The 17,006-nt window shown below is 43.5% G+C and overlaps 1 protein-coding gene across 2 annotated transcripts in view; it reads right to left on the reverse strand.

Annotated features, from left to right (window-relative positions):
* Positions 1-13,663: 13,663 nt before the first annotated feature.
* The window catches only part of NPTN (neuroplastin), a 43,439-nt gene continuing 40,096 nt past the window's right edge, over positions 13,664-17,006 (reverse strand). For both annotated transcript variants that reach the window (XM_035130910.3, XM_035130912.3), the window contains 2 exons: positions 15,866-15,938; positions 13,664-14,683 (listed from right to left, as the gene is read on the reverse strand). In XM_035130910.3, the coding sequence (XP_034986801.1) occupies positions 15,878-15,938 (61 nt within the window). In that variant the 3' untranslated portion in view covers positions 13,664-14,683; positions 15,866-15,877. The remainder of the gene's footprint in view (positions 14,684-15,865; positions 15,939-17,006) is intronic.

Consider the following 17,006-nt stretch of genomic DNA (forward strand, 5'->3'; position numbering starts at 1 on the left):
AGAGTGTTTGAGGACCGGGACATTCGCAGGGAAACCAAAGTGCTTGTTTACAAAGCTAAACCTTACTATATGCTTGTGAAACATGGACCACTTATAAACACCATCTCCAACTCCTCGAAAGATTCCATCAACGGTGTCTCTGAAAAAATTTACACATCACTTGGGAAGAGAGGTGAACTAATATCAGTGTACTGGACGAAGCAAAGATCACCAGTGTTGAAGCAATGATTCTTCAACATCAACTTCGTTGGACTGGTCATGTTGTGCGGATGCCTGATGATCGTCTTCCAAAGCAACTACTCTATTCTGAACTTAAAAATGGAAAGCATAATGCTGGTGGTCAACAAAAGAGGTTTAAAGACTCATAGCTGCCAAGTACCCGTTTTCCCCAGGAAACTCCTGTTTTTACTTACCTTTTCCCGGCGGTCCCCCGTATCACTTCGTCTCCCGTTTTTCTCCGTTATTTTCCCCTGCCGGCGGCCATTCCCCCCCCCCCTGATTTGCCCATCTATGGGCACCAAAAATGGCCGCCACCGGCTTAGAAGGTCACGTCTACGCATGTCTGGAAGTGCGTAGACGTGACTTTCGAAGCCGGCGACGGCCATTTTTGGTGCCCATAGATGGGCAAAGTGACACCGGAAGTTGCGTATATGCAACTTCCAGTGTCACGCGGCTGCCGGTCCCGGATTCTGCAGTCCGGGACTTGGCAGGTATGTAAAGACTGTCTCAAGGCAAATCTTTAAAAATACTGACAATAAACACTGACAACTGGGGAACACTGGACTGTGAGTGCCCCAGTTGGAGAACAGACTTTATCAAAGGTGTCATGGGCTTTGAAGAAATTCGATCTCAGGACACAAGGGAGAAACGTGCCAAGAGGAAGGCACGCTTGGCAAATCCACACCGTGATCAACTCCCAACCGGAATCCAATGTCCCCACTGTGGAAGGACGTGCGGATCCAGAATTGGCCTCCGTCCGCAGTCACTTACGAACCCATTGTTAAAATCATGTTTCTGGAAGACAATCTTACTCGGCTACGAGTGATCGCCAAAGAAGAAGAAGAGACAGGTACAAAATGCACCTGGTGCCTGGCTAATTTCAAACGCTGCATTGAGGTATGCTGTTATTTTCTGCCTTCTGCATCCTCTTTTGTATGCTGCTCTTGAGCTGCTGGCAGCCTTTTGCTGCTGCTGCTGCTGCTGCTGCTGCTGTGTAGATAGGGGGTGTTATGAGAATTATAAGGTCTAAGATATAAAATAAATGTTCATAAATGTACCAGGCAAATAAATAAATAAATAAATAACCACATGTCTAAAACAGTGCAGTAAAAACAGCCCTAAAGCCATTTTGACTCTTTCAGTGACCTCAAATATTCCTCTGCAGTTTGGAAGGAAATGGGAAAAGCCTCCCCATTGTCTCTATGCTCACAAATCCTGCCTTAAGGGCACATTTGTGTATGAATAGGGTGAGCCTGTGACCTGGACTCGGGAATTAAGTATTTATCATCACAAAAGAATGGCCAGCCTGTCCAGGTAAACCCATTAACAGGTTTCCTGCCAAACAGGATTCTGGTGCTTCTCTCCTGCTATGGCGCCTCGCCAAATCCCTTCCGGTCCCTGGACTATTGACTCTCCCTCGCAGGCACTGTTCAGAGAGGTACGGAAGCTTCAGAGTGCAGCCACCAGAAAGGAGAGAGCGGTAAAACAAAGCAGAGAACAGCGGACAAAAGAACGAGCCCAAGAGATAAGTGGAAGAATGCAAAGGCATTTTATTACTTCTGCTAAAGCAGAATCCCAGGGCTTGAGCTGAAACTGATCTCCTGATATTATCTTCTCAGTCTCTCAGCTTCTAAAGATGTCCCAGCTAATCTCCCTGGGGACCAGAGCATCAGGCCTGCAAATCGGTGTGCCTGTCAGAATAGGAGTTGGAAGGTCAGCTGCTCTTGACACTTCTATCAGCTTTCTTTACCAGTTCTTTAGCCGCTGGCCAGATAGAATGACAGAGAGTCTTGCGGCATCTTAAAAGAGGAACGCCATTATTACGGCAGAAGCTTCCTCAACTGTTGCTGCTCTTGTTAATTAACTAAATTAATTAATATACCACTTATGTGCTGGAATGGCTTCTAACTGGTTTGGATATTATGAATTTGATTTTTAAAAAATCCCTCCATAATTAAAACACTCAATGAAACAATCCCACCAAAGCATTAAAACACCCATCTTTTGTTGTTGTTGTTGTTGTTGTTGTTGTTGTATTCATTCATTTATTCCTAAAGGTGGTGTACGTAGGTGTCCTCCTGCCCATCTCATCTTCACAACAACCCTGTGAGGTAGGTTGGGCTGAGAGGCAGTGAGTAACCCAGCATCACCCAGTGAGCTTCATGGCTGAGTGGGGATTCAAACCCTGGTCTCCCAGGTCCAACACTCTAACCACTACACCACACTGGTTTAGTTGAAAAAGCAATTAAAACAATTAGATCACAAGTTCAGGGGAAAGCTCTCTCGTACAGGTGTATTCTTCAAGAGGGCCAGTGCTGATGGGGCTTCTCATATTTCAGCTGTGTGGGCATTCCACAACACTCCTGCAGCCGTAGTCCCACAATCATAATCAGGCATATTATAGCTCTGTCATATATGATGAGTTACAGCTCTATATTATAAACACGTGATTTGGTGGTGGAAGAGTTGTCAAGAGCAAAGTCGGAGGGAAAGGAAATGCAGAAAGTACAGAGATAGTGATGATTATAACATAATTAACAGTAGTCATTCACAGAAGAATTCACAGATTCATTCGTATCTGAAGAAGTGTGCATGCACACGAAAGCTCATACCTATGACAAACTTAGTTGTCGTAAGGTGCTACTGGAAGGATTTTTTTATTTTGCACTCACAGAACAGTTGCTGATAACCCAGACATTCTGGCATTGGCAAGCAAATGGCCATGTATAGTATGGCAAATGTCCTTTATCTCAATTCAGCCCATGAGTGATAGTGCCAGTGCTTTTTTTCTTTATAAAAAAATGTTTGGGGTACTCACTTTCCTACTCATATTGAAATACTGCCCCTCAATGAGGCCAAACTTAGATTCACAAAATATTTAGGGGTATGCGTACCCCTGCACCCCCCCCCCCCCAAAAAAAGCACTGGATAGCGTTGAACCTAAACTAGAAATCATGTGGTTTCTAAACTAGAGGCAGTTCGTATCCAAAACCACTGTTTCCAAATGCAGATATCAAGGCTAAGTGGTTTAGGGAAGCAAGAGGCAAGTCAGCTCCCGCAGGCCTGGACCTGAGACCAATCTCTATGCCAAAGAATAAATGGACACAAATGTGATATCAAAACTGGCAATTAGCACTTTCCAGAACACAAACACAAACACAAACCTAAACACAGAAAGCTTTCAAAATTTGCAGTTCTCTGAATTTTGCAATGCAGTTCTCTGGCTAACTTATGGGTGCAAAAATGCCTATACAGTAGTAGGGGAAAATGTGAATACAAACACATACTACTGTGAAAATAACAAATAATAATGCATTATATTCTGGGAAACCGCTTTAAAAATGTGTCTATTAGGCAAAATTGCATGCAAGCATATGTTGATCAGGAGAAATGCTAAAATGCTGGTGTGTTTTTAGGAGGTGTTGTTTTACCATCACAAACTATTGGGTAAACTGGGAGGAGAACTGAATTTAGGCTTGGAAAAATGATAAGCTGAAATAGACAGATTTGCCCATTCTTAGATGTTTTTGCTGTTGTTTAGTCGTTCAGTTGTGTCCGACTCTTCGTGACCCCATGGACCAGAGCACGCCAGGCACTCCTGTCTTCTACTGCCTCCCGCAGTTTGGCCAGACTCATGTTCGAAAACACCACCCAACCATCTCATCCTCTGTCGTCCCCTTTCTTTGTGTGATCTTTCCCAACATCAGGGTCTTTTCCAGGGAGTCTTCTCTTCTCAGGAGGTGGCCAAAGTACTGGAGCCTCAGCTGATTTCCTTAAGAAAGGATAGGTTTTACCGTGTTTCCCCTTTTTTAAGACACCGTCTTATTACTTTTTTTTCTCAAAAAACCACAGGGTGGCTTATTTTTGGTGGGATGTCTTACTGGTATTTTTATTATGAGTCTGAGGGAAGGGATGTTCGCAAAGGGCTGCTCTCTCTCTCCTCTGATGTGGGGACTCACTTAATAGCAATCTGCTACACTGGAGCTTCTTAAATCTAAACCAGTATAATGGAATCTATCTGTGTGATACAGTCCTAGCAGTAGCCTATACGTCAAAGCAAATAAGGATCTCTACTAGCCAGCTGCCCAAGAGTTAAGTTGCAACAGTCTGAAGTTCCAACAATGTAACACTTCGTAGTGCTATCACTGATAGCAAAGAAGCTACCTGCTGAGAACAAAGAAGCCAGCTAAACAGCAATTAAGATTGCTGACTTGGTAAATGGTAGCAATTAAGAAGCAATTGAGCTAGCTTGGTGAGTTAAATTTTTGTGGGTAAAGGAAGCTAGGACCGGCAGTTTAACTTTTGTGCTCGCAAACAGCAAGGCGGAAAAAGTCCTTAATTTAAAAAAAAAGTCCCCAAGGCAAGGACTGCGATCCAGACTACTTACAAATCCTTAAAGGGGCAGCTCCACAGACAAGCAAGCATAAGGTAGAAAGGAAGGCTGCTTTATGCCTTGGTAAAAGCAAGGAGACAACAATCAGACAGAGGAGACTGCCGTCAAGAGGAAATCAACAGGCAACTCATGGGTGGGCGCATAGAATGGAAGGGAAAGGTGGAGGGAAGCGAGAGGTGGGTTCTCTCTCTCTCTCTCTCTCTCTCTCTCTGTGTGTGTGTGTGTGTGCGTGCGTGTGTGTGTGTGTGTGTGTGTGTGTGAGAGAGAGAGAGAGAGAGAGAGAGAGAGAGAGAGAGAGAGAGAGAGAGAGAGAGAGAGAGAGAGAGATGCGGGGGGGGTGGAGAGACAGAGAGACGCGCACACGTAGATCTCTTCCTTAAAGGGAAAACAGCCTCTGCATTCACGAGGCAACGGCTTCAATCGCCCCTCTTTTCTTCCTCGTGCCTTCATCTCCTCCCCACCCCACTTTTCTCCTCTTCACCAAGTACAGCTTACACAGCTTGGCTAAAAAAAATATTTTCGAATCCTTTTATTTAAAAAAATGCTCTCAGAAACGGGGAGGGAAAATCACGAGGCTTCAGCAGCCAGCAGCTACGGCTCTTCAGTGCATTTTTACAAGCTTTTAAAGGAAATACGTGACAGCAAAATGGGGAGATATTTTTAAGGGGGCTTGGCTGGTGAGAGGGGGGGTTATTGCTACTGGGTGAAGGGTCTATCAGTATGTCTTATTTTTGGGGTATGGCTTGTATCGCGCAATTGCTTAGAAATCCTGCTATGGCTTATATAATGACTACGTCTTAAAATAGGGGAAAGACGGTATATAAATGGTCCATGTTTATACTTCCACACTTTTCTCCAAAACCGCTTGCCCGATCGGCCTCAAATTTGGCCACAACATCAGATGCGCATGTGGGAGTGTTTCTATCCACTTACATTGACCAGATGACACACCTAGGACAGGTAGAAACCTGGATTTGTGTACCAAAAAAGTGCACCCTCCAGTGGACATCCAACATACAAAGGACAAAAATACTGCCACAATCCTGCCCACTCCCCATCCAGCCCCACCACCCCGGGGGACCAGGCCACCCCAACAGTAGCACACTCCCCAGGGACCCCTGCCTGCCCCGGAGATCGCGTCCCATCCACGAAGCAGGCCGCTCCACAACCGGTACCTACCCCAGAGATCACGAACAGGGGGACTCTTGACAGCCAGGGGAGTCTGAAGGGGGACTCTGACCCTCCATTTAACAAACTGAGCCACAGCAACGCATGGCAGGGCCAGCTAGTTTATTTCTATAAAAATTGATTTGTTGTTCCTTCTTCTGTTTAATGGGGGCTTCATTTTTTCTCCAACTCTTGCCATTCTGTGGCTGATTAGCTGTATGGAAGGTGATGTCAGCAGGCTTGGTGGGTGTTGGAGCTGTTGACAGTCAGTGTAGACACGACTGCGGTAGGAGAACCAATGGTCCAATTCAATATAAGGCAGCTTCCTATTCTCTGATGGATTGTACTTTTCTTTTTTTACACATCCAGTATTCTCTCTCTTTCCCATTACAGATTTGGGGTTTGCCTCTTTAATTGACAGCTCTACTTATACTGCCTCATTTCAGAAGAAGATAGGGAGACTTGCAAATGCGAGGGGAGCTAACAGCTAGGAGCAGTTGTATGTAAAAAGGTAACAGATGGAAGGCAGGCTGAGGTTGGCGCGGCAGTTCTCCCTAATGGACTAGCCTCTGTTGACTTGCAGGGCTAGTCAGAGAGAAAAGGGGGAATTGCCTGGGGATCCCCCACACCCTCAGAAGTTCAAGCACCTTTCTAGTCTGAGGAGGTTGCGCTGCTGCGCTCTGAGGACTCCAGAAGCTGCAACAGAGCTAGCATCTCCCATGTGCCTTGGGAGTTCCTGGCTGCTGACCCAAGCAAGGCTTCTTTTACTGGAGCTAAGAACTCGGACCAAGCTGTAGCCCTGCTTCAGGTTCAGTCTAGGGCTGCCAGCTGCTGAAGCAATGTTCTCAACTTGCCCTGGCTTGAGCTGTACACAGAGCTGGCCACCCAGAACGCCTTGCCTTATCGGTCTGTTGGAGCCATTCCTTGGATCTGAACAAGTATGATCAGTCCCAATTCCCATCTGGTCCAGCATCCTGTTCTCACAGTGGCCAACCAGAGATTCTTAAGTAAAACCTGCAAGGAGGACTCAAGACCAACATTTCCCACACTTTCATTACTGAAAAGGCTACAGAAAATTGAGCGATTACGCAGCCTGATTAATAACCTGCCCTTTTTATTAGCATGTATATGTGTCATGCATTTTTGCCAGATTATTTTTAGCACGGTAGTTTGCCCTTCAGATCCAACTCACGACAAGTGGAAAATGAAAGGTTTAAGTTTTACAAGGGATTCCCCCCCCCCAATTTATCATCACTGGACTGATCTCATCTGTTCAAGGACTCATTTGTCCAAGATTGAGAGCCAGAAGAATTTGCTTTTAAAAAATCCACATAGCCATAAATGATGTAATGTAACTCTTCCATTTATGTCCTACATATATCATCCTATATTTTAATTCTGATTCAATTCTCTTGAGTGCCATTGCTTCTGCAGCCAAAAGGGTAGCAGGCCTCATGAGAAGGAGGCACCAGTAAATTCAGGGAAAGCCAGAGGAGGAGGAGGAGGAGGAGGAGGAGGAGGAGGAGGAGGAGGAGGAAGATGCTGACTGTCTGCTAAGGAGTGGACATAACCAGTGGTCACTTATTTCTCCCGTGTCCAGAATGGAAATCAACCCAGTGAATACAATTGATATTCAGTTATTGTCACTGCTTTCAATATGCAGGCAATATATATTTGATTATATGTCCTGCCCCCAATTTGCATTGCATTTCCTTTGCATTGAAATGAATGGGGTAGAATAAAATAATGACAACATCATTTTTGCAGTTTACATAATTATGTATGCAACCTCATTGCACCACAGTGGGCAGTGAAACAAGTACCATCGCTTTCGGCAGATGAATTGTATCAAAATAGAAACAGTGCTGCGTGAAATGAATTCAACACAGATCACCCTCTTACTGCCCAGATGAGAAAACAAGGTCCAGAGTGTGGGCCAGTGACATTTGTGACAGCCCCATGGTCATCGTGGCAGTCATGAAGTCCCGAGCCACCCCAGAGCCAGCTCCCTTGTCATGGATGTTGAAGTCCCCCAGAACCAGCAGTCTGGGAGTCCTTAACATCTCCTCTGAGTCCAGCTCAGTCAGATCAAAGGGTTGTTGTACCCAATGTCAGTCCTGATCAGAGTCAGTGGTGGCTGGTAGATTAGTGGGAGGAGGGAACAGACCCCTACCAGGAGGTGGAACCAGAGCCAGCCACAGGCAGAACCAACTCATTCTAGTTTTGTCCCCATCCTCCTCCTGCCTGCTGTGTTAAGGGGAACACTGAGACTAAAGAGAAGGAAACTGGCAGGCTGTAAGTAAGAAGGCAGACAGGTGGGGCAGTGCCCCCTTTGCCCTAATAAATCAACCTCCAGGAAGTTGCATCAATCATTGTGCCATCTAGCAGAGCTTTTCCAGGCAGTGTGGGGCCTCTTGCAGTCTGGCCTGAAGGAGGTGGCAGAACAGACAGTAGCTCACTGTGACTTGTTTGCAAAGCGTTTTGAGGATCATATTGCTTGAACCACCAGGATCTTGACTCCACTGTTACAGCAGATGAATCTCAAGGGGGTGTCCAGAGCACTGTCTGGTCCTGTTGCATTGGATGAGTTTCAGCTAGTAAGGCTTGGGGATTTGAACCAGGTGCTTGAATTGGTCAGGGCAACCACTTGCGCTCTGCAACCTTGCCCCTCTTGGCTCATAAAAACTAGCAGGGAGAGGGCAGTTGGCTGGGCTAGGCAGGTGATTCATGCCTCCCTCTGAAAGGGGTTGCCCCCTGCCTGCTTGAAGGAGACAACAAGAAGACCACTCCTGAAGAAACCCTCCCCTTCTTGGGCAAGGTTCTTGAGTGGGTGCACTGGCGGAGGAGTGGGGGTGCGGAGGGAACGGTTCGTCCCCGGCACCACTATTCCGGTAGGGTGCCATTGCAGCACCCCCCCTGGACACGCGCCGTGTACCTTTGCGCGTGCCAGGCGCCACGCCCCCCAGAACATGCACCACACTTCCCAGGGGCGCCAGCCATGCCTGCTCTCCGCCCCCGGTAGCAGAGCATGCAGCTTCGCCACTGAGTGGGTGGTGGCAGGCCTGGACCAGGTGCTATTGGAGGAAACCTAGGTCCATTTCAGTCCTGGTTTTGGCACAGAAACCGCTTTGGTTGCCCTGTATGGTGAGCTCTATCAGAAGGGAGACAGGGTAAACGTACGCCACTTAATTCTTCTTGACCTATCAGTGGCTTTTGAGAAGAACAACCATGGTATCCTTCTTGAGCAGCTGTCTGAGTTAGGGATGGCTGGCATTGCTTTGCAGTTGTTCCAGTCCTACTTGGATGGTTGTGAGGCAGTGGAAGTGCTGGACCAGTGTCTTGCCTCAGTAATGGACTGGATGAGAGCCAACAAACTGAAGCTCAATCCATATAAGACTGAGGCACTGCTATTGGCTGCCCCTGACTACATCTCCTATCATCCCTGACCATTGGAGTCCAGCATCATCAGGAGGAAGGCAGGTTGGGGAAGGCTGGTGTAAATTGCCAATTGCCCCCAACGTGAGATCTCACTGCAACATAAGGTCCTTTTTCCGCTGAAAAATGAAAAGCTGCAGTTGACTACTATATCAGCCAAACAAATTCAATATAGGGCAAACAATTTGGCTGGAATAGCAAAAAAATTAGCAAGTATGACATCTGTCACTAAGGGCTAGCTTTGCTTATGGAGACATAAATCCAAGGAGACAAACGAAATGCTGCTGTTTTGGCATGTGTAGCTTTCTATATTTGGTGTCTGAGGTCAGGATTTTTTTTTTAATAAGGCAATAATTTATCCACAAATGTTCAGCAGCATGAAGGTGTTTTTTCTTTAAAAGCGGTAATTCACTTTGGCTTTGTACAAGAGAAATAGCAAAGAACATTCCTTCTTTTATCACATTAAATATGGGGGGTGGGGGCAGATATTTATGGGGTTGAGAGGCAGCCCAATTCTCTAAGTCCACCTTTAGCTGTCATAGTGCAGTGATTTATGCTGCTATTGTGAAAGCAGCATCCATCACATGGCAAATATTTCCTTTTGCATTAAATCTGAACCCCACACTTTGCAAAACAATACACAGATTGAAACACAACCACTCTCAAAATGCACATTTCTCTGAATTTTGCAATGCAGCTCACCAGCCAAATAACGTGTATGAAAATGAATGCACAAGGGTAAAAAGTTTGCAATAAAACATATATATTAGTGAACATACAATACAAAGTGCATTAAGTTATGGGAAATTGTTTTGCAAAATTGTTTATATTAGGCAAAATTGCATACAAAAATGTGTCTATTAGGAGAAATTCACACTAAAATGCTGGTGAGGATTTTTTTTAAAAAAATGAAAACTTAAGTGGAAGTATGGGGAAATGAGTAATGGAGAGAAACTCAAACTGATATCCATCCCTATTCCTGACAAATTCTCAGTTTATCTATTAGTATTATTGTTACAGAGCAATCCACACATGCCTTATGCTGCGCCAGGCTGGATAGACTGGGTGACGGTACTGCTCTCTAAAGCACAAGAGCAGCCCCCTCCTCTCCAATGGCAGCCCTGTTTGCTTGTCAAGAATCTCCTTGTATATGAAATCTCCAGCCTTTCAAGCTGCTTGACAGGCAGAATCACAACAGGTAGTGCAGCATACCCTAGCTTAGAGATGCAGCAATTGAGAAAGCCACACGTTTTCATCTCTGCTCCTTGCAAAGCTCTAGAAAGCACAGGTGCCGTTCCAGAAAAAGAAAATGGTAGCAATTCTGGGCACAGTGAGTAAGGGAGTCTGTGGTCCTCTGGATGTTGCTGAACTCCATCTCCCATCACCCCTGGCCATTGGCCATGTGGGCTGGGACTGGGGATCCAACAACATCAGGAAGGGACCAGTTTCCCTGCCATCCTTGAGTTACCTGTCCAGCCTTTCAAATAAATGTTCTTATGCCTTGAACTTCAAAAAGGGCTAAGAGTGGAGAGGAAGAGGGTTTCATGATTGTCATTAGAGTCAGAGGTAAAAAAAAGTTAAAAGGGTCCCTGGACGATAAAGTCCAGTCAAAGGAGACATTGGGTGCGGCACTCATCTTGCTTCAGGCCAAGGTCTTTCCAGGTCACGTGGCCAGCAGGACTAAGCAGCACCAGGCCCAGTATTGTCAGCTTCAAACAGGGGGAACAGGTCTCCCCTCTCATCAAACCCAGGGGAGGTTTATGGCTGACCAAAATGCATCCAGACCCATTTGCCTTAAGGGATCAATGAAAAGAGCAACCTATGTTTCTCTCTTTGTCACCTGTTTTTGTCTGTCTGTGTGTCACCTGAACACACCCTCTTCCTTCCAGCCCAGGCGCAGATCACTTGCCCCAGAGGGTTTCTCCCCACCTCCTTACATTGCTGTCTCGTTTAGTTCTTCCTCCCACTTGCTTTTTCTCCCTCCCACCCTCATAATCTCCCTTCAGGCTCTCCCTCCACACCTGTAATCGAGCAACCCTTGAGCAAGTACAAATTGAAGGGCATACGGAACTTAGAATAATAATAATAATAATAATAATAATAATAATAATAATAATAATAATAATAATTTATTATTTATACCCCGCCCATCTGGCCGGGTTCCCCCAGCCACTCTGGGCGGCTTCCAACAAAACAGAAATTCTAAAATACAGAGATCCATCAAACATTAAAATACAGAGATCCATCAAACATTAAAAGCTTCCCTAAACAGGGCTGCCTTGAGATGCCTTCTAAAGGTCTGGTAGTTGTTGTTCTCTTTGACCTCTAGTGGGAGGGCATTCCACAGGGTGGGAGCCACTACCGAGAAGGCCCTCTGCCTGGTTCCCTGTAACTTGGCTTCTCGTAGTGAGGGAACCGCCAGAAGGCCCTCGGAGCTGGACCTCAGTGTCCGGGCAGAACGATGGGGGTGGAGAATCTTTTAGCATTGGAACTTGAAGGGGGGAAAGCTAAGTTATCTTGCCGATTTTTTTGCTCTCATCTTTTGCTTCCTGTTACAGGTAGGTAGCCGTGTTGGTCTGAGTCGAAGCAAAAAATAAAAAATGAAAAAATAAAAAAATAAAAAAAATGAAGAAGTGTGCATGCACACGAAAGCTCATACCAAAATATAAACTTAGTTGGTCTTTAAGGTGCTACTGAAGGGATTTTTTTTATTTTGCTTTTGCTTCCTGTCACCCACTTTCTAAACCTACTGCCTGCCCCTGCCCCCTGGAAAGAATTATCCTTGTCAAAGAAACATGAGAGATAATCAGTGGGATTACGGGCTTTAGAGAAAAGATTGATAAAAACCAATCAGTTAACATTCACTCAGTTTATATTGAATTTTAAGGGAAAGGGAAAGATGAAATACTTTAGAAGTACTGTTTTGCAAATGGTCATGCAGCAGTTTCAAGGACACTGCCCAGAGGATTATAGGGGTTTGAATAGAGAAATATACTTAAGTGAGACCCGCAATATGTTGTCATGTGTCCTGGCCCCTAAAAGGAGTGCTCCTGTTGAGGGTTTCCAGCAGCCTTGTAAGTCCACCAGAAGCTGCAAGGGGTTTAAAGCTGCTAAATTTACCCCTCCCTACTTTTCCATTAGTCATTTCCAGCTGACCCTGAACAGTTCATGTCTCCTGGAGGCCACCAGTAAGTTCCGTTTTCACTGGGCTGTTTTTTTCCCCTGGCAACTTTTAGCTTTCCCTTTTTAAAATGTTTTTTTCTCCATAGGTCAGGGTTCATCCAAGGTTGCTAATATGCCTTTCATTTTTCATTGGCCCGGTTGTGGCTCCAATGCTGTTGGCACAAACCCACAATTCCAAGTGTTTAAAGTCCTAAACAGCTTCAGCCCTATATACCTTGAAGGAGGATCTCTAGTCCCATTGTTCAGCCCAGACACTGAGGTCCAGCTCCGAGGGCCTTCTGGCAGTTCACTCACTGTGCAAAGTGAGATAACAGGGAACCAGGCAAAGGGACTTCTTGGTAGTGGTGCCCGCCCTGTGGGATGCACTCCCATTGGATTTCAAGGAAATAAGTAACTACAGTCGTACCTTGTTTTGCAACTGGGATCTGTTCTGGAGCCCTGGCCGCTAGCCAAAAAGGACGCAGGGCAAAGCGCCACATTTGCCCATGCACACGGAGTGGTTTGCGCTTCTGCACATGCGTGAGAGGCAAACTTGGAAGTAACCCATTCTGGTACTTCTGGGTTTTCTACGGACGTTCGCCGAAGAGGATGCTAGACAAGGTGGATGTTACTGTATACAACCAAGTAACTATACAACCTTTATAAAACATCTAAAGACAGTCCTGTATGGAGAAGTTTTTAACGTTTAACATTTTATGATTATTTTTTATATGCTGGAAGCCATCCAGAGTGGCTGGGGCAACCCGGTCAGATGGGTTTGGTATGTATGTATGTATAAATTATTATTATGTCCACATGACAAACAGTACTGATGCATTAGATATTGTTGACAGCATTTTCTCAGTTGTGGTCTTTGCCTAGCAGCTTGAGATAACAAAAAAATACGGGTGCAGGAAGACAAGAACTGCAACGAGATCACAGGCAGCTTCTGGGCAATGATAATCATATGGAACATGATAAGCAAGCCAATATGGTAAGTAGAGGGGTATGTGCTTATAGTAAGACCAAGTTCAAATCCCCACTCAGCTGCAAAGTTCATTGGTTGACCTTAGGCTGGTCACAATCTCTCCGCCAACCTATCTCAAGGCTGAACGTGAAGATATGGGGAAAGAGAAGAGAGCAATTCAGATAATTCGACTGAATGTCTGGATAGGGTTGTTAAAAAAGCTGCTTCGTGTTTTCATCCTTAAAATTTCTACCGGAAATATTGCAAACACTGATATATGTATGTGTTATGATGGATAACAGAAAAACAGCCTCAAAGTTAGGCTTTTATCAGTGTTTTATTTTTAAAAACAGGTGAATCCACTTTTTTTATACACATCATTGCACTTCAACAGGTACACACATCACAAGTTCATGCATCTACAGGTATGCCACAATCTAAGAACCCTGTTATGTCTGTGACTCTACAATCAATCTTTAAAGCAACATAAAAACTTAATGTCAAATGGAAACAAACCAGTTGCATAGAGTATCACCATGCTCTAACATCAGCATTTAAGCAAAGTAAATTATAAAATTCTGCCTGAATAGAATGTACAAGAATGTGAACACATCAGTGCAAAAGGATGAGAAATTTACATGATTTAACAAAACAAAAAAATCACTTAAAAAGTAATCATAATATTTATAAACTAAAGATTTTTACTGCAGCTCATCACCACCAATCAAACTATTCCAGTTCTTGCAGTCTTTGATAATATAACCAAGCCTGTCATTATAGATTAAGCCCTTAGAATAATTTATGTAGCTTTTCTTAAGTACTGGACATAATTCACTTATCTCTCAGACACAGAATATAAGGAATGAATCCAGCATCTTGAAAATCAAACATTTACTGTAATTTGGTTTCCCCTCCCAAAAATATAAATATATACTGTATATATTTTAGGTTTTGCTGTACTTTTACAAAAGTTATCACTAGATGGCAGCAGTGCATCTTTGAGCTTTGCTAGTCTTAACAGCTACATTAAGTAAAAAATGCTGCATGCATGATTGGACTTTTTTTACTTGTAATACTTAATAGTCTCAAAGAAAAGAAAGCAACAGTCACAGCACATCAAGCCAAAAATAGTTTACACCCTCTATACTGAAGCATTATTAAATGTGTTGGCTAGGTCATCCTTACTGGAGAGGCTAAATAAGGCATGCTTTAGACAGTCATTGTTGCTCACTTGAAAAGAAAAAAAAAACATCAGAGATGGGACTGGAGTTTGAAAACCAACCACTTCAATTATCCAATTTAGCCGGTGATATTCCCTTCAGTCTCTCATACTTAAAGCTCTGAAAAATGAGAACAGTTCAGTGGTTAACTACATCACAAATATGTCATCCAAAAAAACACAGCAGAAAACATCTAAAGCTAAGCAAACTGCATTTATATCTGTTTTTAATAGTTCTTTTCCATATGTTATCTAATCACCTAAACTACCAGAAAGGAAAGTTAAAATAGGTTCAGAAAGCACCAGATAAAAATTCCAAACTGTTTACAGAATTGCTACCATGTTAATTGCTAAATAGTATTACAAAAACAGTAACACATGCATGACAAAAGTCTGTAATTTTATTTGTTCACTGTAGTAATAGTTTTGTCAAATTGTACCTCATGTGCCATGTAAAATTTATTATTATTATTTAGAAGTATCACACAATTAGAGCAGCATGATAAAAACATTCAACCACACTGAAAGCTCAACAGAATAAAAAGGTCTCAAGAGCATGCCATGCCTGAAGCATAAAGGGAACCAACTGCCCTGTCAAGAGTTCTATAGGCTCATGTGGAAGGAGGTGGTCCTTCAGATACTGTGGTCCCAAACCAGAGATGGGACTGGTTTTAGGGCTTTGCAGGCAAGAGCCAACACTTTGAATTGAACCTGGTCACGAACTAGAAGCCAGTGCAGATGAAACACAACTGCATTCTGGAGACAAGCGTGGCAGCCGCGTTTTGCAGCAGCTCACATTTCCAGATGCTTTTCAGAGGCAAGCCTTACATAAAGCACATTACTGTGAACCAATCTGGGTGTGACCAGGGCATGTATAACAGTGTCCATATTTGTTTTATCTAGGAACAGCTGGCTCATCTGTTGAAGCTTTGCAAAAACCACTCCTGGCCATAGCCACCACCTGGCATCAAAGAGCAAAGCTAGGTCAAAAAGTACTCCGTGGTCTATGCACTCGCAGGGGAAGTACAACCCCCTTCCAGAAAATTGTTTCCAAAGCAACTTTCCTAGTCCTTCCCAACTTCTAAACCATTTTAGAGTCTGTCCTGTGCAGTTACTGGTGCCTTAGCACACTGATTTCAACAAGTGTGTTGAGACCTAATGCTGCAATAGATCAGGTTCCCTCTCTTGTCTAGTTAAGTTTGTCCTTCATTTTCTTTACCTAGGGTTTTAAAAAGTCACAAAACAAAAAGAAAAAAAGAAAAAGATACAGTCAACAGAACTCAGATTTTAGAGACAGGCTTACATTAGCATTTTTTTAATTTGTGTTTCTCTGGCGTAGATTTTTGTCTTTATGGTTGTTTGTGGAGTTGGTTTTCCTAGGGAAGAAAAAAGGCATAGAATTAAACTTGTGAAAAATAAAGTCAGCATGAATAAACCTTTTAAAGATACTGGATGAAATGAAAGCAGCCCAAAAGAAAAGCAACATTTGTACAAAAGTTGCAAGAGTCTTATGGATAGAAAAGTGGTCAGGTTATGTAACAATCCCTTTATAGCAGTCAGGCAGCTATATGAACAATTTAGACTTTTCACACAGCACATCAGTTTCTGGGTGATTGTGGGCAATAACTGGTTCAATTTGCATTTCCTTGCTTCTCAGCCTTTAAAAATTGGCCCAACCTTATATGTCAACACTATTTATTGATTTATTGATTCCTCCTGGCTATGTCAACTGTTAAGCCACCTGGAAAGGGGCTCGTCACTTTTATACTTTAACACAGTATTGCTCAACACCAGCAATTCTATTGTGTTGACTGCATAATCCACCTATGATGCTAATCTTTCCACAGTAACTTAATAACAAGTCTGTTAAATTATTATGGGATTTGTAATGAACATGTTGCACTGGAATAGAAAAGTTATTTTCTAAGCAGGCTTTGCTCTTTGCAAATTAAAGAACGTCAAGAACTGCCCTGCTGGATCAGACTTAGTTGAACATATTGCTTTTCCAGTGGCCATTCAGATTCCTTCAGGAAACCCAAACTTTGAAGACAACAGCCCACCCTGTGCTAACTAGCTATGAAACTGGAGATTATGCCTAGTATTCTAGCTATCAATAGATTCTACCTTAGTGGATCATCCTTTGGAAGCTATCAATAGTTAAAAGGAATTTGCTGCATTCTATAATGGTGAAATTGCTGTATTCTTTTTTTATAAACCTTCTTCCTCACTTCTCTATAAAACAGACAGTTAAAGATGAAAACAAAGTATTAGTGTTACTTGAACAAGTTAAGACCAACAACATGTAAAACAGCAAAAGCAACGCTGAAATAAACCCAAACTCAGAAATCCAATCCTAGCATTTGTATACTGGAAAAGTTTTAACTGCTGCACGCTCTTAACTTTGAATTGCATTTTCTATTTTTATATTGTTCTGTGATTAAGTT

The sequence above is a fragment of the Zootoca vivipara genome, chromosome 13 (assembly GCF_965207765.1).
Source record: "Zootoca vivipara chromosome 13, rZooViv2.hap1.1, whole genome shotgun sequence".
Taxonomy (NCBI): domain Eukaryota; kingdom Metazoa; phylum Chordata; class Lepidosauria; order Squamata; family Lacertidae; genus Zootoca; species Zootoca vivipara.